Source organism: Macrobrachium rosenbergii, chromosome 39 (genome assembly GCF_040412425.1).
Source record: "Macrobrachium rosenbergii isolate ZJJX-2024 chromosome 39, ASM4041242v1, whole genome shotgun sequence".
Classification (NCBI taxonomy): Eukaryota; Metazoa; Arthropoda; class Malacostraca; order Decapoda; family Palaemonidae; genus Macrobrachium; species Macrobrachium rosenbergii.
The window spans coordinates 10,382,501-10,406,695 of NC_089779.1; the positions used below are offsets into that span (position 1 = coordinate 10,382,501).

A 24,195-nucleotide genomic window follows, 5' to 3' on the forward strand; every position below is an offset into this window, starting at 1 on the left:
CATTCTCACGAATATCTGAAAATTCTGGATTGGATAACTAGACACAAGAGCGATAGCTGACGCCTCTGTGACAATCGATGCGGAATTTCAACAGCCTCCAAGGGGCACCGACATATTTCCAAAGACTATATTTGGGGCGAGAAAATATATACACCGTATCCGATGTCTTCAGAGGGTCCAGTCTATCCTTATATTTACAAAAGAAACCATGGGGCGTAGTTTGTATGAGGGAACATTTTATGGCAGAACAATACTGTCATATTAATTCATTAGAGTATAAAAAGAACCACCATGGATAAAAGGAAGACTCAAATAAATACCATGGATAAAAGGTAGACTCAAATAAATATCATGGATAAAAGGAAGACTCAAATAAATACTATGGACAAAAGGTAGACTCAAATAAATACCATGGATAAAAGGAAGACTCAAATAGATACCATGGATAAAAGGGAGACTCAAATAGATACCATGGATAAAAGAGAGACTGGAATAAAATACGAGTCGTATTTTTTGTCCAAAAATATTGACGTGTGTCATTTTACTGTATATACGGTGTTACAGAATTCTAAGATGCTAATAATAAGACCAAACTTAATTACAAAAAACAGGTACCAGCAACAAATCATTTATTCGTCCACTTCTTTCCAGGTTCCTGGTTCCTCCTGGTCGAGATGCTTACCACCTAAATCTTGATAACATTAGCTCCTGGGAATACAACTCGTACCGAAAGTCTCACCTCAGCTGGATGTTCATAGACGAAGTGATGAGGCTCTTGTTCGATAATATGCCTCCAGGCTTCTTTGTCGAAGCAGGAGCCTTCGATGGCGAGTTCAACTCGAATACCCTGGACCTGGAACGTCTCAGAGGGTGGGAGGGGCTTCTGGTAGAGGCTGACGAAGACTTGTTCTCTAGACTGAAGAAGAAAAACAGGAAAGCTTGGACCTCCAATACTTGTTTTGCAACTTCTCCATATCCACATCATGTAGGCACCAGTTATGTTTTACAAAAATCATACCAGATCTGCGCTTCTTGACACATTAATTCCTTCCTTGCAGCAGTGATTTGTCCTTTAATATGAAATATGAATTTCACGTTGTGAAAAAAATCTTCACAGAAGCAGGTTATCGATTATTAGGTAATTCTTACTGAATATAAATTGTTACTGTGACGACAGAATGGACTCAATCCTCAATCATTCCAGACGACGCTGGTCAAATTTACGAACCACCAGAACGCCAAAGAGGGATCGGCGCTCTCTAAAAGAGGTTTCAACGCCCTGATAGGATCTAATGACTTGCAAGAGAGGATGCAACATGGATTTCCAGTCTATCAGCCGGTTCAGTGCCTTCCCTTAACAACTCTTCTCTTGGCAATGAATGTCAATCATGTCAACTTGATCTCTCTTGATGTTGAGGGTAAGTTATTCCCATGGGGTCCTAGCTACCCTTATCTCGAAGCTAAGTTGTTCCCGATGAGTCGGGTTTATTTTTAGAGATCTTTAAGGCATTACGAAAACTTGCCTTGGTTTATATTTCGCCAAAAATAACTGAACTGACCTGAACGGGTTTTTCTGAAAAATCCAAAATTCACTGCATTCTTTAACACCTATTATGCTCCCCTGTGGATTCAATTAAGGTTTTCCTTTGAAACGGTGTTGTCGCTTGCATGTCTGACTACAATATTCATTTCGGGTCTAAAGAAGCTTAAGCAGTTTCTCAAATATGTTGGTTCATCATATTTTAGTGCTTTAAAGACTGAGTAGTATTTTATATTCTATCCTAACTTTTACTGGGAGCCAATGCAGCTCAATTAGTGCTGGGGTTACTCTGTCACGGGAACGTAATCCTTTTATTAACCTGACGGCTCTATTTTGTACTCCTTGCAATTTTCTTAGTAGGTAGTTAGGGAGACCGTAGTATATAACGTTGCAGTAGTCAAGCCTCGAAAGTATTTGGTTGCATATTGCTGTTTTCAGAGTATCTTCGTCTACGTATATTCTAATAAATGCAATGTTTCTAATATGATAGTTACAGGTTTTTGTAATATGCAATATATGGTTCTTCATCGATAATATATTATCAATAAATACTCCTAAGTTCCTCAATGCTGCTACAATATTTATTGTAAACTTTTACATTTTCTCGTTGGTTATAAAATTCCAATAAGTTAACTCTTCGTAGGCACATATCGTGGATGAATATTTATCACATCAGCCAAAATGCACATAATTTTTCACTGAACCAGACAAAAGACAAATTTTCCATAGAATTTTGTAGATTGGCTACGAGATGGACCAAAAAAAAAAAAAAGTGAGTAAAAATCTACCCTACTGGACTTTCAATCTGGGGAAATCAACCCCAAGACTACGAATATCTATGATACAGAGGTTAAAATACATTCTGGGGTTCGAGAACGTTCGTCATTTGGTCATCGACGGGCGTAAATGATACCCCGCAATGGACCTGCTAAACACCAAAGACGGGGAAATGAATTCAGACCGTCGTGTTTCGATGCTTTATGAAATATCAGTGAGGGAATATGAACAATTTACGTTTGTTGTCTTAATTTCTTCAGGGTTCCAATCTTGTCATCATTTTCAACTCTTGTCATCTGACACAGGAGGGGAAATGGATATCCTTACGACGTTCTTCAGTTCTCAAGTGTCCTTAACGGTAGATGTCTGGGTTGTAGAGCACAAACATCCGAAGGCCAAACTAGGAACTGACATAGTGGACCCTGATTTCATTTACTGGTATGTGATAATCTACGTTTTCTTCAATTTCAGACGTTAGAGGGTAGACTGACGGAATTATATCAAGAACTTCATTGAGATGTTCGCAAAATGTAACAATATATGGTTAAGTTATAGCATAAAGCTAACCGTTCTAAAAGCTTTAAACACACTTATCAGTTGCGTCACTAGGGGTCTAATACGTGGTACTTTTGTTACCGTGTCTACATCCATCAAATATACATTTTCTTTCTCTACTTGTGTCGGTATACGAAACTATTATTGTTGTATGACGTGGACATAACTTGCTACTCTTTATTTTTCTTCATCGTCATAGCCTACCTGAACACCTGAACGTATTTTCTATGTATAAGCAAAACGTTAACAGCACACGCACACGCACGCGCACACACACACTGAGTACGGGATATTAGGTTTGCTTTAACTAAAGTTTCAGATTAGAAGCCATAATTGGGAGTGGTTTTACGCACTGCAAACTACCTACCAACAGCCCTTTAAACATCTAATAATAACAAATGCGAAACATGACACCTGTACCATGTTTACTTGTGGGGGGAATCTTAGCAGGTTATCAAATTGTAACGATTACAAGTCGCTGGCTTCATGGAATGCTGGACCTATTAGGACGGTTAAATTACACTAGGATTTAAGAGCAAATTTTTGCATGTAAACACCGAGCCGCGAAAGTTAAATAAAACATGAATAAATAAATAAAATCTAGTTCCAGCCTATAAACTTATTACCACTAGAAGGATTTCATGCATTTCCATACTAGTTCGAACCAAAAATAACTAAAAAATAAAATGTACTGTAGTAATCAGGAGTCATAGTTTTAAAGGTTTCATTACAGGCACTGCCTAGCTGCTTCTTACCAATATGGGGAAAAATAAATAGAAAACTTGTAGACACTAAGAATTATGAATGCTTGTATATACTAGCTGACCAACCCGGCGCTGCCCGGGGAAAACTCTGAATGACAACCGATAAACTCACTCTCTCTCTCTCTCTCTCTCTCTTTCACTCTTTCTCCTCCCTAACACCCCCTCTATTCTCTCTCTCTCTCCCTTTCTCTCTCTATATCTCTCTCACCAACTCTTTCTCCTCCCTAACAACCCCTCTATTCTCTCTATCACTTCCTCTCCCTCTCTGTCACTTCCTCTCAGGGGCATCATTTGGAGGGGGCTGGGCAGGCAACTGCCCCCAAGACTCAAGTTCCCCCCCACCCTCAACTTGGCCCCCCTCACCCCGACAAGCCACCAAGAAGTAACAGCAGCTGGTTTTCCATTATTCCTACCGAAATTCAAATGTGTCATTACATTAAGTTATATCTATTTTCTGTGCTTCAAAAAGCACAAAAATACTTCAAAATCAAAAAAACCCCAGCTGATTAAGCACGCTTCGCTCTCCAAACCCTTCTTTGCCCCAAATCTGAAATGACGCTCCTGCTTCCTCTCCTCTCCCTCTCCCTCCCTGTCTCTCTCTCCAACTCTCCCTCACTCTTTCCCTCTTTCTCATCCCTAATACGCCCCTCTGATCTCTCATTTCCTCTCCCTCTCACTCTCTCCCTTTCCTGTTAAGATAGTTGCTTCAATTACATTGCCCAGCAGTTCTGAGATTTTATATTTCACCCCTTCACCGCCGCCCCCTCCCCCCACCTTCCTATTGGGGCTGAACTTGGACTTAAATGGCATTGGGAGTGTTACTATTCATCTCAGTGACCTCCAAAACTATGGATTAGACACTTATCTATGTCATTTTTGACATTTTATTTTTCACTTCTTCTCACCCCCTCTTCCTATCAGGGCTGAACTTGGACATGAAGGGCATCGGGAGTGTCACCATTCATCTCAGCAACCTTGAAAACTAAAGATTAGACACTAATATCTGTCGTTTTCAGTTATTTTTACATGTCACCCACTTCCCACCCCCCCACCCCTTTTGTTGCCAGTGATGTCTTACCCCCACAGTATTCTTTTCCAGATAGTAAGCCTTATGTACTGTATACCGAAATGAAGTATGATAAATTCCTAGAGTTTATTTAGTTTCTAAGTCTACGGGCAGAACCAGCCCCGTTTCAGGGAAGACCTTCCCACCCCCACCCCCTTTGATGCTAGTGATGTATTACCCCTACAGTATTCTTTTCAAGATAGTAAGTCATATGTACATCAAGTTTGGTTGAAATTGCTCTACACATTTCAGAGTTATGCTTGAACACACACACATATTTACATGTATATATATATATACATATATATATATATATATATATATATATACTTATATATACATATAAGCTTACAGTATATATAAATTATGTATATAAATATATAGTATACATAAATATAAATATCTTTCTATATATATATATACTATATAGGCTATGTGTGTGCCTGTGTGTGTACCACCTTACTTATGAGCATTCAACTTACAAACATTCAGAGATACAGTACTGTACAAACAAACGGGATCGCAAATTAAAATTGCGCTCAGAGCGCTACCTACGCCAACCGTAAGTTCATGTTTTGTTTTGCACAACTATTCTGTACATGCAGTAATGTATGTACAGTGTACTGTGTTTCGGGATGAAAAAAAACATACAGTACGGTATTGACTTTATATCATACTTTACTTAAATAGGTATGAAGAGTACAGTAACCAATTCAACATACAAACGGCCTTCCGAAACATAACTCGTTCATAAGTAGGGTGGTGTATGTATATATAAAGATAAATATATCTTTATATATACCTATATACATTTAGCTTAAATGGGATGTGTTTACTATAAAAGTAGTGGTTCTCCAGTACAGATTAGTAGAGAAAAATTTGGTAAAACATTGCACATGAAAAAAGCAAAAAAAAAAAACCTTCAGGTTAGTATGTAGGCCTATGCATTTTTAGTGTGTTACACATTATATATGTGTATATATATGTATGTAAATTAAACATCCATATATATATACAGTAAATACACACTAAAATGCATACATACTATCCTATAAGTTTTTCCTTGGTTTTTAATGTCTAACGTTTTACCAAATTTTTCCCTACTAATTTGTAGTATAGTACTATCATTTTTATAGTATACACATCCCATTTATACATTATACATATATATATATATATATATATATATATATATATATATATATATATATATATATATATATATATATATATATATATATATATATATATATTTTTTATAATATATATATATATAGATACACATACATACATACATACATACATACATACATATATATACACATCCACATTGCACATGAGAAACCAGGGATGCTAGATCCTTAAAATCCATTTTATTTTGAAGACAGGATTATATTAGGTTATTTTGTTAAAGACCTATTAACATTGACTGTAATTATATATTAAGATAAACCCATGATACAGATTTAAAGTCTCTGCTCAAATGACCAAATTAACAGAAATTTTTGATGGACATACATATACATACATTCATATGTGTGTGACCATCCATAACATAACCTAAGCTAGGAATAAACACCCTACCTGGCTGGGGGCAGGGCTCCCTTCATCTTTGCTAAAAAGGGTGGTACCTGTACTAGTATTTACAAGGATATATCCTAACCCAACCTTACCTTAACTACGATAACATAAGCAAAGCATCCAACCATATAGTAACTGGCACTCCATGGCTGACTGTAATCAATCTATAGGGCCACATTATGCTTAGTTATCCTTTTTAATGCCTTACCTTTGCTAGCATAAGGTCAGCTTGATCTAAACCAACATACATGGTGTTTTTCTTGCTTTGGCTTATATTTTGCACTTGTTGTTATAACTATTCATCAATTTCTGTTCTTCCCAACCCAAAAATTTTCGTTCCCTTTCCAAGGTCTCCCACAACTTCTAGACATACAGTAGGGTTAGGTTATATTAAAGGGTGAGTGTTATCTATGAAATTTTTTTTATCAATAAAAATTTACGTAATCTTACAGATATATTATAATATGAAAAGGCTAAGTTATTTTTCAACACACTGATATTTTCCCTCTATATTATAATACGAAAAGGCTAAGTTATTTTTCAACACATTGATATTTTCCCTCTATATGACCTATGCAAAAAAAAGTAATTCCATATCATTACTGGAACAATGCTCCATGATAAAGTCTCACTACCGAGGTCTGCCTATACAGCAAAACTCATTCACTTTCTAGGAAAATGGTTTCATGGCTCAGATGAAATTCAGAAGCATAAAAGATTTTCAAAGAATAAAAGAATTTCAAAGGTCTTTACCCTCAGTTTGGGTACACTAGTTGGACCCCTGTATTTCGATCCGACTTATAGGTCCTTGGGTCAGTTTAGGTTAAGGAAGGTTAGGTTAAGAAGCATTCCTACATTATACTTAATCGCGTGCACTAGGTCACGATAAGTTGAAAGAGTAAGCCCTTTACCACAGATTAGGTTAAGTTTGGATATACCCTTGTTACTGCCATTCCTATAATGTATTTGGCAATTTGTACTGATGACTCGCATGAACCATATATTTTTTTGACTGCTTACCTTGAGAGCGCCATTGTGACCATTCCTGTTAGTGCGATTCAGTCGTTTATGGTTTTCCCTCCCTTGGCTCAAAAACCCTGATTTCCCACTAGGGTCCTCTACAACTGCCAGATATAGCTTAAGGTGGTATTTCTAACTATTAGCTCCGCACAGACTGTATGGAACGGTTCCGCGAATACGCGAGACGTTAGGGAGCCATATGCTCAAGACGGGATTAGCTAAGGAAACCTATTATAAAAGAAACTATACTAACCTAACATACCCTACCTAACCTAACCTGACCTAATAGGCTGTGTCACTTAGCTGGGGGGGGGGGCAGAGGGCCTCGGTAAAGGAAACACTTTTTCCCAAAGGTTCCCCTATAAACCTGTGCATGCGCAATAGCAAAAATATAATCAATCCTGAGGTTAATTACAGTCGAACGACAAAAAATAACGGTAAATTCTTGATAAGCAACCAAAATGCTATAGATAGTCAATTTCCAAGGTAATACCCGACGTGGAGTTAATACTTAGTTCTACCAGAGTATTTACCAAACACACTTTGCGCTGGTACCATGAAGTTAGAGGACATATGCCTAGGAACGTTTCTGGATCCCAAGGTTGTAGTTTAATGAAGGTAAGCCATTCCAAAACTGCAGGCCTAACTCAAAACAGAACCCAATGTCATAAAAAAATGAGCTGGTCGAAAAGAAATATGTAACAAGTTTTGACATTACCTATGGATATCCTAAAAAAAAACACTATCCGAATTTCTAAGAAAAATCACGCCATTTTGGCCTCACAGCCTACACTGGTTTCTTGATCAGTCACGTGTGTAGGCCTATCATCGGCCTACGTTTGTAAACTAAGCTAACCCCCGCCCATTATCACATAAATGAACATTTTCAAGTAGTAACGATACCACTTTAATTACTAATTTTATTACATTCCAAATAGGGGTTTGTCTGAGCAGCTGTCTTTTGTTTCCTTTACTTTTTGTTTAAAAGCCGCCCGACGGTAGGCTTACTGTTGAAACACCAAGCAACATCATCTTTACTATATTCACTAATAATATTAAGCTTTTACTTACGACTCAGGTTCTCCAGATTATATTGCAAATATGTGCATGCTCAGCAACTCAACTCTGTTATCCACAAAATCTGAAATGAATATTCACTCATAGATATGGAGCAGTCTAGACGGTCACACACAATCACTGCCAACAAGGTCACCGACTGTGAAAGACTTCCAAAAGCGGAAATAGTTCCAACTTCCATTGGAAAAGTCATACAATTCATTTCTAAGCCAAAACGCATTACAGAGGTGTTTATAATATCTTCGGAATGGAAAATATACTTAGTATTGGTAAAGGAACTAATCTTGTTGAATGCTTATCTATAAGAGAGAAATCTAGCCAAATATCCTTTGATCTTGACCTGGTCCCAAAACCTAAATACCATTTTTTTCCCAGATCCATTTCTGGTCTTCTAGTAAATACCTTTCGAATTATTTGAAAGGTTTTCGTAAGATATATTACCTTGGTTATAAGAAATACTGGTGATAACAGAGACAAACATAATATAATGAGAAATGAATTAGATCAAAACAAAAATAGGAATGTAAACCAAATGCTGAGCGTAAAATATTACTGCCTATGGTTACAAAAAGGAATGCATGAACATGTAATCTGCAATAAATTACATGGCGCATTTAATAAAAATGATAAAGCATAAGCAAAAGCTATATTCGGGAAAAGAAGCATTGCCACCATCTGCTATATGAGACACTCCAGTTGTGGATTAACTTGAAAGTCTTTTTTTCATGGTAAGCAATTTTAAAGTCTTTTTCATGGTGCGGTGTATTTAGTAATGTTTTAAAATTAATTACATCCTTTTTTATTTCAGGTTCCAGTCCAAGGGCTATACCTTGTACACCTTCAGCAGCGTCTATACCCCAAAAGACTACGTCTTTATTCGAAATGGTTCCAGCATTTACGACAAAGCTTTGTTATCCAGACCGTCCAAATTCGTTAAAAAATTCTGAAGGAAACAGCGCAAATGATACGAATTTTTTGAATGCCTCTAAAATGATTACAGGCTGTGATATTTTCAGCTATATATCTATTGATGATTTATTGCCCTTTACACTTATTGCTCCATGGATCCCTTGACGTTATATGAAAAAGTTACGGGAATGTTCCGAAGGAAGAATAGTATTAATACTCACAACTGCGCATATGGAATGGAAAGGGTTACAGCTAGGGACCGAAGGAGAGCTGCAGAGAACCATAAGTAATGCCTAAAGTGCACCGCGTGAGGTGTACTGTCGACACTACCCACCTACGGAGATAATAAGGCATATCGAAATACCGTATACCACTGCTATTCCACCGATACTCCTAGTACCCCCATTTCGCCCCCTGATGACACTAATCAAATGTACACCAGTCTATAAAAAAAACTTGTGTATGGTATATCTGAAATGAAAAAGTTTGCTAAGTTCATCATTTCAGGAAAGAGGGCTGGAGGCTAGCAACCTTACCCCCAAACACTTGCATGCACCAGTCCTCCGAAAGGGGAAAAGGGGCTTTAATGAAAAATAATAGTATTATTATTGAATGGACGCTTTCATGATTCTGAAAATTATTTCTTAAAATACCCGTTCAACTAATTGCATGAGCAGGAAACTGATTTTTTTCTATATTCATTCAATCTGTGGTGCATCACCATTCATTCAATCCTAATAAAAAGATAAGTACCGCATAAACTGATATATCAAGTCATTCAGTTCAATGTCTGGTTTGAAATTTGTTGTTAAACATTGTAGTAGTGATCGTGTGAGCCATCATGATCGACTTTAGGCTATCCTTGTAAGGGGTAAGGCTGTCATGCACTTCACGTGGTGCATAACAGGCATTGCTAAAGGTGTTTGCAGCCTCAGTTCGGCTCCTAGCTGCGTCCACTGTTTAGCCTTGTACTTTACCTCCATTCCTGCTTCCTTTCTTCAATCTTGCTGTCCAATACCTGTAGCTGTTACTTCTACTGCAACTGTCGGGTTTTCTCCCAGTTCCACCTGTAGATCCCAGTACTTCCTCTCTTTTGTTTTCTGGATCTCTTCACCTTGCTGCCCAGCTTCTCCAGCTCATTTTTTTTGTGTCTTGCGCTCTGAATGGATGAAAGTGCCCCAGTGTTTGGCCTGACAGCCAAATTTCATAACATCAAATCAAATTAAATCCAGTACGTTACATGGATTTAGATATGTGCAGTTCCGTGGACTCGAATGTTTGCATAATTTAGGTACCTGTAGAAAGTACTGAGCTTGTGTTATACCTTAGAGATACCATGCCCAAACTAGCATGGGAACACAATTGCTCTGTCAATATGTGCAAGGAACAACTCGAGTAGATGGTTCCATCAATACCGCTAGGGAGTTGGTAGCACTTTCACTTTTACTATTGCCAAGCAATTTCAGATTCCATAACATGAGGTTTGGGAATTGACGATGGTATTTGTTGATGGGACATTTTCCTGACAAAAATTCCCAATAAGGTGATACTGCCAGTAGCGAGCCTCAAAGGCGCACTGTAGGTAGTATTGAAGGTTCTTTGCAGTTTCCATTCTTAGACATTACTTCATTGCTCTTTGCATTGTACTTTTAATTTGTCCCTCTGATAAGTCTCCTCCTAAATAACTGTCCAACTTCTTTAACTTCATCTTCCTCCAATTTTCACCTCCACTGACAAACAAGGAGAGACACTAGAAATGCAACAGATTGAGCTGAGAGACAACCAGTAAGAGCTGCTTTTCCTGTAACAGCCTGTAAGTAAAGATAACATCGATGAGCACATGCTGAAGAGACCTGGTTTAGACCTATGGTTAATCAGCCCACAACTGGCCGCTGAACTTGAGGTCACTTGCTATGAAAAAGGTATCGATTCCGCAGTTCTCATTATTTCTCAGTCTAGACGTGAAATTCTTGAGTGCAGAAATTAAGCTTCATAAAGAAAAGTCACAAAGGTCTAAAGAAGGTAGATATTATGTTTCAACTTTTATTTTCCCATTCAAGGTCATGAAAAGTTTACTTGAATTTACTTGTGTGTGTGCATTTATAAAATTATTGGAAAAAATTAGCTTTGCTCTTATTCAAATCAAAACTATAGTTTTACCGCTGACCACGAAATGGGTCGAGGTTGGACCACCGAAGGCATCAGGATGCTATATGTGAATATAAAAAATTGAGCATGAACTGACGAGTAATGTCACGATAACCTTCTAAGTAATTTGGCATTCGTTGTATAGGCTACCCCGCAATATAAATCAGAACAGTGTAGTTTTATTTATATTCATTATGTCAATGTTGGAGGTCTTGAACATTTAGCCTCTTGGTCTAAAAGCTTAAAAATGAAGAATTTTAATGTATCTTAGGAAAAACTATACCTTTATCAAACGTAAGTCAATCGGTTATATTTCTTGGTTGTTGTAATGCATGCTTTGTGCCTTTCGAGTCCATCTCGTATTATCAAGAGAAGATAACATTTACAGAATGTGTTCTAATTTTTATATACCAAATGCAAGTTGATCCTAAGCAGAACGATTTCTGCGAGTAACTCAAGAGAGACTGAATTAATCCCGATCCCAAAGTTAGTTTACTGAAATAAATGAGAAACAGTTACATCAGACCTCCAATGACAGTCCTTCACAGTGACGCTGACAACGCAGACTCGCAGAGCTGGATTTGACGAAAATTCGTCCGAGAAAGACGACGGAAAAGGTGGAAAATTTTTCCGCTATGTACATTCACACTGCAAGAGAGGAAAACAGCACTTGTAGAACGAAATTTTTATACCAAAATTTTTTATTTGAGTTTTTTAACCGTTTCTACACTTATGAATAGTTTACTGATAATAAATTACTGTACATTTTGAACTGGACCATCACTCACTTCTGCCTGGAGAGAGTGGCGGAAAATTTGACAAGACAGAAACTTTGTTGCCTGTGGTCGATTTCCCAGATATCCTACCTCTATGAGGTAAGGCAATCGTACTTTCATATATTTAACCCATTCATTAATAAGCCTTTATGAAACATCATTAATAACGGAATAAATTACGTGTTGTCTCACATTTGAAGAGGTACTTTGTGAATAAGATGTTGAGTTTCAGTTCGTGTAACGCTTGTGTTAATTCTATTCCGTTCTGAGAAAAGTCACCCGTCATCGATTGACAACGAAGTCATATCGAGCATTTTCGATTTTTGTACGAACACAATATTAGTAATGGGATTTAGCATGGATGAAATGTGTACCGTACTTTTGAGTGCAATTAGGCTCCATCCTAAAGCTAGTCTGCCTACGATGGGATGAGAGAGATTCGAACAAGACCATTTTTAGAGCTGATGTTTTCTAATGATGGCTGCTGTGAGAAGTCACAAGTGACCAACAGTTGCCCCAGAAATTACGTACTAAAAGGGAGGTTATTGTCCGGGGTGTGCATCGGATTACTCCCATAGGATTTTCTCATTTGTGATGAAGTGAAGATTTTGTACGTAAGTTAACTTTTCTTTTAGTAATAAAAATGGTAAAACTAGCCTAGCCTGCTGCGCAAATTTCACTGGAGGCTTAAGTTTGTTTAACCTATCCGATAAGAACTTAAGCTCTGGGCCTAAAAATTTTGACGAAATTGGAAGACAGCTAGCACAAACAAACCAAATTTGTGGCAATTCAAGTGTAACTTTTGCTCGATAATGCTGCTTTTAATGGACCTAGGCTAATTTGGTACTCTTGTTAGTTTATCGTACAGGCATAAGCTTAAATTGTACCTGTGTAACTTGCAAAACGTGCAGGCCGTGCTAGGCCTCATTGGCTTTCCTTAACTTGCAAATAACCAAAGCGTTTTTTACCATGTTCATTAATAAATGATATCAAAAGTAGATGCTCTTGGTTTTGTCGAGTTGTCGTTGATGTTGGTTCATGAAAATTATGTGTTGGCATTGAGGCTACGAAAGTGTAACTAGGTCTTGGTACAATAAAGATCAGCAAGGTGGCATACATTTTTATCCTGTGTTTTGAATTTGAATTACTTTTAATCCTGAAAGTTAAAGTGTTTTTGACATCACACTCCCTTGGCAATGATGAGAGGCTCAGCACAAACAGAAAGAAGTGCTAGCCTAACTTCATTTCTCATCCCCTAGCCTAACCCAACCTTAGGGTTGATTATAGCCCTCAGCAGATATGTTAGGATAAACGCAGCCGCAAAGTCTGAATCGCTCCTCTTACTGCGTTATGAGGACTATCTTGATACCATTGGTAATGATAGAGAAATCACAGAATATGAGTTTTAGGGATATAAAAATGTTCTTCTTCCAGATCGGGTCTGTGAAATTTCAGCATTGGAAATGACCAAGGACCATTTGAACGTACTGTGATGACATTTGGTTTGAAGGATGCCACAGCAACATTCCAGCGTATTATAAATTAATACAATACAATCAGGAATTACTCTCTCAACTCCCATTAGTAAATGTATGAGGAACTGCCAACCTCAACCAAGTCTATATCATCAGCTGGAATTGGAATTTAGAATCTAGACCAAAGGCCAAGTGTTGGGGCCTATGAGGTCATTCAGTGCTGAATGTGAAATTGACAGCAAGAAGGTTTGAAAGGTGTAACAGGAGGAAAACCTCGCAGTTGTACTGTGAAAAAATTGTTAGAGAAAGTGGAAAGTCAGATGGAAGAAAGAGAATATGAACGGAGGTACAGTAAAAGGTATGAAAGAGGCTGCAGCTAGGGGCCAAAGGGATGCTGCAAAGAACCTTAAGTAATGCCTAGTTTGCACCTCGTGAGGTGCACTGACAGCATAAACCCTTGATACAGGGGCTTGTTTCTTATTAAAACTTGGTATAAGTCAAACCTGGTCTGCTTCAGATCGTAGGGCCCATGCATTTACGAATTTTGAGAAGCAAAAGCTCAGCCTATACTATACAAACCATTTAAAGAAAACCCATAGCTCTCCCATCAAAATAAAAGCAGAAAACCAGGCGGCATCAGCTGCCATTGGCTCAGGAGGCAAACTTAAGGGTTCTCCCAAACCTTTCATCCCTAGCTCACTAGGACAGCAAGTTTCTTGTTTACCAGTATAGTCTATCATGTTGTGAGTGGGGCTTGAACTCCATACCACTGAATTGGGAAATTCAGTGGTATGCATAGGGGCAGTTGTCTTATTTTTCGGGAGTTATTCCTGAACTCAACCAAAACAGTATAAACATATTATATTCTACATCTTTGTGCAGTCAAAGATAAAGCATGTGTAAAAGCAGGATCTGGATATTTTTTCAGTTAGAGGTTTATTAAAATCTAGTTTTCTGTTTGTCCGTCAGAGTTAAAAGAAGATTAACATGGCATACCAGTAGATGAAGTCTTGGTCTACTTCATCATCTTGCAAATTGGAATTTGGGTGTCTGTGCTGAACAATCCAGACATCCACAGTGATAGTTCCTTTGGAGCTGAAGAATGAATTAAGAACATCCATCTCCACACCTAAGTTAGGGGACAAAGAAAATTGGCTTTTTATACAATTAAGCATTCTTAGTACAGATTATCCAGAGATCTACAATGAACTGAAAACTAGGTTAGTAAAGAGATTTTAAAATCTTTATAAAGCTAGTAGACGTCTGCGTTTTTATTTAGAATAGATATCACTTACCTTCAACATCAAGCAATATTAGATTGACATGAGTAACATTAATTGCCAGAAGTAGAGTCACTAAGGGTAAGCACTGAGCTGGCTGGTAAATAGGGAGACCAATTTGCATCCTTTGATCCAAATCTCTGGACTTCATCAGGCCGTTAAATCCTCTTATAGGCAAGAAAAACCCATTGTCCGGTTTGTTTTCAAACTTCACCAAAATCGTCTGTAATGGGAAGAATGAGATATTTCAAGGAATCATTAAGGCAATGATTACAAGTATATTACCTCACAGCCTAGTATGCATGTCTCTCGCAATACCATTCAATAGACTGGAAGTGGCGTTGATTTTAATTCACTTTGATTTTGTGGCACAATGATTGTACATTGATGAAGTTCTCAATGGAATCTCATAGAAATGATGAATTTTCATATTCCAATTTTTGTTGGACATATATGGAAAAGTGGCGAGACAGTTATTAGAGATCCAGGCGAAACCTGCTCTTCTTCTAGAGTCTAGAGAGCAACTTCTCGTCAACTTCCACCAGGGGTCCCTCCCAGCCACTGAGGAGTTCTAGATCCAGTGTTCAAAATGTACACTCCATCAAGGGCCTGCGCCTCTACAAAGAATCCTGGAAGCTCATCACAGAAGATAGCTTTTATAACTTCATTCAGGTAATTCCAACTGATTAGCCTACCCACGACCGATGTATGTGTTCCATGTGATTCTCGTTATTGGCAGTTAAGGATTATGGCTGAATACTAGGGGGAATAATATATCTAAAATGAACACATTTTCAAGTAGTGTTCATAGATTGGCATTTTGTATTTTTAATTCATTGAAAATCTTGGAAGCCCAGTAAAATGAAATATTAGAGATGTCAAGAAAAACCAGTTCAAAATTGAAATAAACGAGGAATACCTTTGAAACATACTTGTAAAATAACGTGGCTAGAAACACGAATACAAGAGGAAGAATGGGTAAGCAAAGAAGAAAATTATAGAAGTATAACTAGATCAAATGAAGTGTTGGGAGCAAAATTTGTATTGGATAGAAATAGGTGCCTAAAGAAAAGGTATAATGAAATGGTTCCCGAAATGAAAGATGCAGTTATGTGCTTATTAGAATTGACTGCGTGATCGTGTCCCCTAAAATTTTGAGCAGCCCTAGAAGAAGTAGATTTGAAAGGTAGTAAAAACTGTTATTTAGGATGAAAGAAAGTAGAGCAATCAAACGTAAATGGTCGGAAAGCTCGTAGAGTTGATGGCATTTATATTCAGATACAGCGTTATGACAGGTGGGATGCTAAAAGACCGCTCTGTCATGTTTATATTACATGGAAGGTTTCCAAAGAGTTGATGGCTGGGAAAATATAAGAAGCTGGTCATTAATTACGAGAGGTTAATGCCTTTCTGTATTCTGATAAATGATTTGAGTCAACAGTTTACTGCAATTTGAAAACAACTTATACGACAACTTGGTTTCATGAAGTAGAAATGCATTTTGTCAGCTGAGGGGCAGATTTCAATATCAGCAGCTTCTGTCTCAATTAGCCTATATGAAATTGTTACAGGTCACTTATGGAGCATTTTCAGCATTTAAGAAAACTGTCAACAATGGCAGGAAAGACAAAATATAGACAACAGTACTGTACTTCTCTCTGGTGAATTGAAGGAGCTGAGTATCGTCAGGAGGAATGGGTCCTTTCATCTGACGTAGGAGGCTAGATTCGTTCTTTTGGCCATTATGATTTTGCTTGCAATTACAATTCTAGGAGAAGATTAAGGTTGTCACCTCTATTTATATTGGGAGGAAGCTGGACGTACAGTACCTGTAGCAGTGTGAAATGAATGAACAGCGTAATGGTACTGTATTGATTCAATCAATAAACATGTTAGTAATTCAAAATCTACGAGCATTATTTCTAGCATTAATAAGTCATCAGTTTATAAAGGTATTGATAGATTCCTTGACAGCTCTCGTATCTATTTGATGGACATTCGCAATTTAAAAAAAAATTGCTAAAACCTTATGAAGGCTGTAGCTGTAATCATGTAAGTTTTTGACCCAAAAGGGTAAAGATTAAACTTTATTATATAGTACTCTCTTTTCTTCATATACTGAATATGCTAGGGATGAAACGTAATTCATGCTCAAACTTCATTAGATTAGCACTAAATGTTAATGTTGAAGCCCTGTTTAGCATGAATGCAGAGGAAGATGCGCTCTGACTCTGAAGCCTCTTGTTTTCTCATTCAGTATTGAACCAGATAAGATATAAGCAGTATTAGTCACCAGGTGTATTGTACGATAGTACTGTATATTCTCCAGTGTAGTATGATCTAAGGCATGCTTCATGGGAGGAGCGGTAATTATATTCTATACTTACGAGCCAAGTGAGAGTATAGACATTAGGACCAATTTCGTTCGGCATCTCATGTCCCTAATTCATACAACTCCTTTTCGTCAGTGGCCGCGTAGTGTTAACAGATCGGGTTCCACAGCATGTGCGAAGGCTGGAAAACGTGCAGAAGCAATCATTTACTGGAAATGGGTGCATATTTGCTATTTTTTCACTGATCAGTCCGTATGATTCACCTTATTGTGACTTGTATCAGTTGGGACATCAAATGCCTCGGTCAGAATGCTGACATTTTTAAGGTGTTAAGGTAATTTTTTTCATATCCGTGGGTAGTAAGAAGGGCCGACACTCAGATCCAGCTGCCTTTTCAGGGGAAAAGAATTAGAAAATTAGTTACACTTCCCTTCTATACTATTTCTTTTGGACGAATTACCTGTAAAACTCCTGCGTGAGATTGAAGTTTTCTCATCAGTAAGTTACCACATTCAAATTTGCTTCAGTGGAAGTAACTGGGTTTGGTTGTTTTTTTTTTTTGCCTTGCCCTAACCTGGTAGCTTCCAGAGAAAATTCAACAAAATGGCCACTGTCACATTAACCTTCTGCAGAAAAGTTCGACAGCATTAGCCCAGTTCATACACTTTCACAGTAAGACAATAACAGTATGCCAAACCTCTCTCTCTCTCTCTCCATATTATATATATATATATATATATATATATATATATATATACAAGTGTGTGTATGTATTTACCTGCATACATATATATTTATAGGAGAGAGAGAGAGAGAAAGAGCAAGTCTTCTAGTGTTAGGTTCCGAGCCTATGCCCTACCCAACCCCCCAGCGATGACACAGCACTGTAGATCTACTGTAGTGATCATAATTCGATACTCAGGCCAACAGGAGCTTGGTCGATGTTTTCGGATACTGCCTAAATCTCTTTCCATACATCCGGGTTCGATCTCGTTACTTGCCCCACTTAGCCATTCTACAGAATTTTGGGGGTTTGTTTATTACACTGATCGATGTGAAACAAAGCACAAGAAGAGTGCACGGTAATTGAAAACTCGTTGAAAGACTGAACGAACTACAGTGTTTCTGCACGACAAGGAAAAGATAGTGAATTATTTTCCACCTTGCAAAATACTGGAAATACAGGTATACTTCCAGTTCCTATGAATGCAACGGACTATGGGGCCATTTTTTGCTCAGTTCTAATGTGACTTCTGTTCCCCATCTCAGTGGTGCATCTTCTTCGAGGATAGTCTTCAGATATTTAGTTACGTGGCCGGCAGACAAAAAAAAAAAAAAAAGGAACGCATCTTCCTCCGCGTTCATTCCTTGCCGGAGGAAGTTAGAAGCACTGCTTTGAAAACGGTCCTGGAGTTTTTCTGTCTTGTCTGTTCGTTGGACGCATGGAAGGAGAGATTAATTTCATGTATTAATTTGAATCTCATGAGAAATTGTTGTTTAGGTAATATGTTCACTACATTTGCATATTAAATTTCCTGTAGTCTTAAGATCATAGTCGAGAATGAGTTAGAAAAAGGATGAATGTGGTTTTTGTCCAATTTTTTAGTATAAATAGATAAAATTTGCAGTGCTACATACTTAAGTATTTCATGATACAATATTACAAATACTCGCCTGTCATTTGATGTATTCTCCGTAGGGGGGTTAGTGCCGTCAATGCCCCTCAAGTGGTGCACCGTAGGCATTACTTAAGGTTCTTTGCAGCGTCCCTTCGGCCCCTAGCTGCAACACCTTTCATTCCTTTTTCTGTACCTCCGTTCATATTCTCTTCCTTCCATCTGACTTTCCACCGTCTTTAACAATTGGTTCACATTGTAACTGCAAGGTTTTCCTCCTATCACACCTTTCAGACCTTCTTACTGTCAGTTTCCCTTTCAGCGCTGAAGGACCTCATAGGTCCCAGCTTTTAGCCGTTGGCCTATATTCTGTATTTCATCATCTTAAACGCTGTTTTGCTGTGACATAAGAGAAATGTAGATAAAAGAGGCTAATGGAGGATAGGTTTCAGAAAATGTCTAGCAGGAGAACATTTGGGGTTTAATCACTGAAGAGCCCATACACTTTTTCCTGTTTGCCCGTTAAAATAATCAGTGAAATTATATATATATATATATATATATATATATATATATATATATATATATATATATATATATATTTTATATATATATGTGTGTGTGTGTATATATATATATATATATATATATATATATATATATATATATATATATATATATATATATATATACACAGAGAGAGAGAGAGAGAGAGCGAGAGTAAATGCCTATGGGGGCCTTAAGGACAGTTTGGGATTATGCAGAAAAGATTGTTGGGAGGCGAGAGTGATTATGAGTTATCAGGACTCACGACGTGTTGGGAAGAGGGAGGAAAACAAGACATAGAAAGTAGTGGATAGATGGAAATGAAAGAGGTATAGGAAAAGAAGGACTTTAATGTTCAGGAAGTGCGTACAAGATACACAGTAGGTGAGTGGCGCAGAATGTATAAGGAGTTTGGGCGTATATGAAAGGGAAGTTTCCGCACTTAATCTGACAGTTAAAGCTTGAATGAAGCAGTAGATTTTGTCTTTCTTTTTTTCTCTGAATCGGCCCCCTATTCGTGGAGATGGCGACTTTTAATAAATATAACATGAGTCTTAGTGCTTGTTAAAAGGTTCTTCCATGTATTTTATTTTTTTTAAATTCTCTTCGTATTTTCTCTGAACAGTAACGTTCTACAAAGGCAACCCACGTGATCAGGAAGCCACATTCATACTTCTTGTAAAACATTCGCGACGCTGATCATAAGACCTTATAAGTAATGGTCTTGCATAGTGACTACAGGGAGAAATGGTTCTTTTAAAGATGAAGAAGCGCACATTCAAAAATAAAAATACTAATATTTAATGAACATCCACGCATACAGTACATACATAATCAAATAAGCAGTTATGTAAACAACTATTTCTTAAAAGATTCAAATTAATAATCTTTCACACCATGCAGGAGACGAATAGAAGTGACGGGGAAACTTGTAAGTTTTCCCGGCTGGGTATCACCAGGGAGGAAGATGCGTTCATTTTGTTTACTCCGGCCACGTAAGTAGTCATCTTCAGGTTGTCTGAGAGTAGGAAACACTAAGGACCTGGCGAGCAGAAGTCGCGCAAGAGCATCACACTGCGCAACCAATTTACAGACTTTTGCAAGGTGGGAAATAATTCGTTATGCTTTCTTTGTCGTACCAGAGGCAGTCTTGGACGGAGGGTTTCAACAACTCTCCGAGTACTAAATAAACCCAAAATTCTGCAGAATAATTAAGGCCCGAGATGGAATGCGGATCTGTGAAGAGAGAATTTTAGGCAGTGTCTGAATACATCGACCAAGCTCCTGTTGGCCTCAGCTGTGAATGATGAACATCGCAGTTGGTTTGCTGTAGAGCGTTATTGCCAGGGCTAGGAACCTTGGAACCTTACACCAAAAGACTTTCTAAAAGACCTCTTTCATATATATATATATATATATATATATATATATATATATATATATATATATATATATATATATATATATGACTATTTATCACATCACCGTGATTCATATACAATCAAAAAAGCTACAAACGTCCTTTAATATTCAATTCAGCTCTACCTGAAATAATATATTTCATGTATGTTACCGAAGGAGTTTTTAGTTGATAATAAGTCCACCGTCCCGTGGGGTCGAACCAGCGACTGGCCGACTGGGTTAGTACGTCCCTGGTAGTCCTGAGTCCCCGTCCGTCGCTGGTTCGACCCCACGGGACGGTGGACTATTATCAACTAAAAATTCCCTTCGGTAACATATATGAAAATATATTATTTCCGAGTAGAGCGAATTGATATTAAAGGACGTTTGTAGCTTTCTGAATATATATATATATGAATATAAGAATGCCCATAAAACACTATTTAAATGTTGCAACCATATTTATGGGCCTTCTTATATTCATATTACACTAGTATTACAGGAAAATGAATGTGTATATATATATATATATATATATATATATATATATATATATATATATATATATATATATATATATATATATATATATAGGCTACACACTCATATATGTACATACATAAATATATATATATATATATATATATATATATATATATAAATATATTATATATATATATATATATATATATATATATATATATATATATATATATTTATGTATGCACATATATGAGTGTGTAGTTTATATATATATATATATATATATATATATATATATATATATATATATATATATATATATATATATATATATACATGTGTGTGTGTGTGTAGACGAATTTTTGTCACAGACGCCGTGACAATTGTCGATTAATATCTTTGCCCTTCTCAGTGTCCCCGGACATGAAAACAAAATTACCTTAACACCTTAAAAAAGCCACAGTCTTCTTATTAAGGTACCTAACGTCCTGACTGTTAGAAGTGACACTAAGATAGATCTTACGGATGCATCTTTTCGAGTAAAATTTTGCTTATGTACTTTTCAACCTAAGGACAGCGTGGAACCTGATCTGTTGATACTGTTCTCTGGTCACCAACGAAAAAGAAGTGTGTGGATTTTGGGACATGCAGCGCCGATGGAGATTGGTCCTAATGTCTACGATTCTTACTTGGGTCGTAAGTATAAGACAATAAGTAATGCTCCTTAAATTGAGCATGTCTTGAATCCTTCTGTAATGGTGAATTCACAGTACTACCGCATATTGTATCTGGTACCTATTATCCCACTACGGTTTATGCGGTTTAACACAATGAGAAAATAAGAGGCTTGAAGAGCTAGAGCACATCTCTTGCTGCAGATATTATATTCGGGGCTTCAACATTGACCGGTTCATTAGTGCATTAGTCTGCTGAAATTTTATCATTATTCAGTTTCATTTCTCGCAATTTAAGTATTAGAAAATGTTAGAGTGTTGTGACTGAAAGTTTAAACTTCATTCTTTTGCGTCAAATACCTCACAGCTATAGCCTTCATGAGTATTTTATGATGATCTATTTTTTCTTTGTTCATCTCTCAAGGAATCTATCCCCATGAACCGATGGCTTATGAATGTTAACATGTTTCCCAACTGAATCATATTCAAACCATAACAGCAAAATCAGTTACTTCATCAGGCTCGAGACGCCTTGATGTTGGAAAGGGATTTAGATCCGCATCTTGGCCTTCCCGTCCGCAAATTCCCCGTAGGGGAGTAGTGCCTTCAGTGCACCTCATGCGTGCAATGTAGGCTTTATTTCAGGGTCTTTGCAGCGTCCCTTCGGCCCCTAGCTGCAACTGCTTTCATTCCTTTCACTGTACCTCCTTTCATATTCTCTTTCTTCCGTCTCACTGTCCACCCTCTCTTAACAATGGATTCTTAGTGCAACTGCGAGGTTTTCCTCCTGTTACGCCTTTCAAACTTTTTTACTGTCGGTTTCCGTTTCAGCGCTGATTGACCTTAGTTGCCCCAGTGCTTGGCATGTATGCCTAAAATCTATAAATCAATCAATCAATTAATCAAGTAAATAATACTCTCACGAGAGAAATTTCCGTTCGCTCACAAACCAAAATCAAGCAATACCTTAATCACTCCATTGCAAAATAGCACACTGCTTCAATGATGTGTTTCTTCACTGAAAGAATTATCTAGATTACCCCAAGTACACGAAAAGAAAAGCAGATAACGTTTTCACTAAACATACCTTTAGGTCACTTTGGGAATTTTACTTCCAACACCACCAGACTAACTCACCTTTAAGTCAAGTACCCCATATCCAAGCCTACACACCTACAGTATGTACTGGCGCAGGTGCTCAACTTTTGAGAGCTTTCTTCGCCGGGTCCGCCCGACACGGAAAGGGCAGGCGGGCTCAGTCAGAAGGAAAGCTGGCCCTCATTAAATACGATGACACCTGGACTTTTCCTTGGCTTTGAGTCGTCTTTTGGCTTGTTATATATATATAATATATATATATATATATATATATATATATATATATATATATATATATATATATATATATATATATATATATATATATATATATATATATATATATATATGTGTGTGTGTGTGTGTGTGTGAATGCATATTTACAGTACATGTATATACTGTATACCTATGTGTATTTAAATTTGTGTATATGTATACATACATATATAAGACTAATCTCATAATTAGTAAAATGAGATCCAAGGGTGTCATTTTCCCTTTTATTATGAAAGAGCCTTGAACATATTAGCTTAAGCAATGGGGTGCGTGTCACTAACAGTTCTCTGCACATATCAGGACGGCTGACTGACCGCCTGAAGAAAGCAAGAGGTCGTCATCCCTAAAATGCTGGCCTTTCACATACCTAAATTATCTCTCACCAATCAACCCCCTTGCACTGAAATGATAGCACATACACACGTACAAACGAACAACATTATAGTAATTTACACTCTACAATAACGATAATATTAGCAATAGCATTACAACTGCTTTCAGTGGATGCTGTAAGAGGTCACCGAACTCTAGACTCACGGCTTTGCAGCCCTTAACATCATATGCAAAATCCAAAGAACTCATTATCCACATAACACTCATAAGGGTGGGCTCAAGTCATATATATATATATATATATATATATATATATATATATATATATATATATATATATATAATATATAATATAATATATGTAACATATATATAGGCCTATATAATATTGTGTGTAAACACATATTTATAAAACCTCTGTTCCTATGGTCTGCCAAACACTATGATCGCATGGGTGGAGCGAATAA

At 37.2% G+C, this 24,195-nt stretch overlaps 2 protein-coding genes across 2 annotated transcripts in view; one reads left to right on the top strand and one right to left on the bottom strand.

Moving 5' to 3' along the window:
* The window catches only part of LOC136825729 (uncharacterized), a 50,042-nt gene extending 41,519 nt beyond the window's left edge, over positions 1 to 8,523 (bottom strand). The window contains exon 1 of the mRNA XM_067082536.1: positions 8,375 to 8,523. The gene's annotated coding sequence lies outside the window, so the exon portion shown is untranslated. The remainder of the gene's footprint in view (positions 1 to 8,374) is intronic.
* Positions 1 to 9,434, top strand: part of LOC136825604 (uncharacterized) — a 17,429-nt gene extending 7,995 nt beyond the window's left edge. Inside the window, exons 3-6 of the mRNA XM_067082189.1 lie at positions 652 to 985; positions 1,205 to 1,418; positions 2,623 to 2,755; positions 9,189 to 9,434. Of these exons, the coding sequence (XP_066938290.1) occupies positions 652 to 985; positions 1,205 to 1,418; positions 2,623 to 2,755; positions 9,189 to 9,327 (820 nt within the window). The 3' untranslated portion in view covers positions 9,328 to 9,434. The remainder of the gene's footprint in view (positions 1 to 651; positions 986 to 1,204; positions 1,419 to 2,622; positions 2,756 to 9,188) is intronic.
* The last annotated feature ends 14,761 nt before the right edge of the window (positions 9,435 to 24,195 follow it).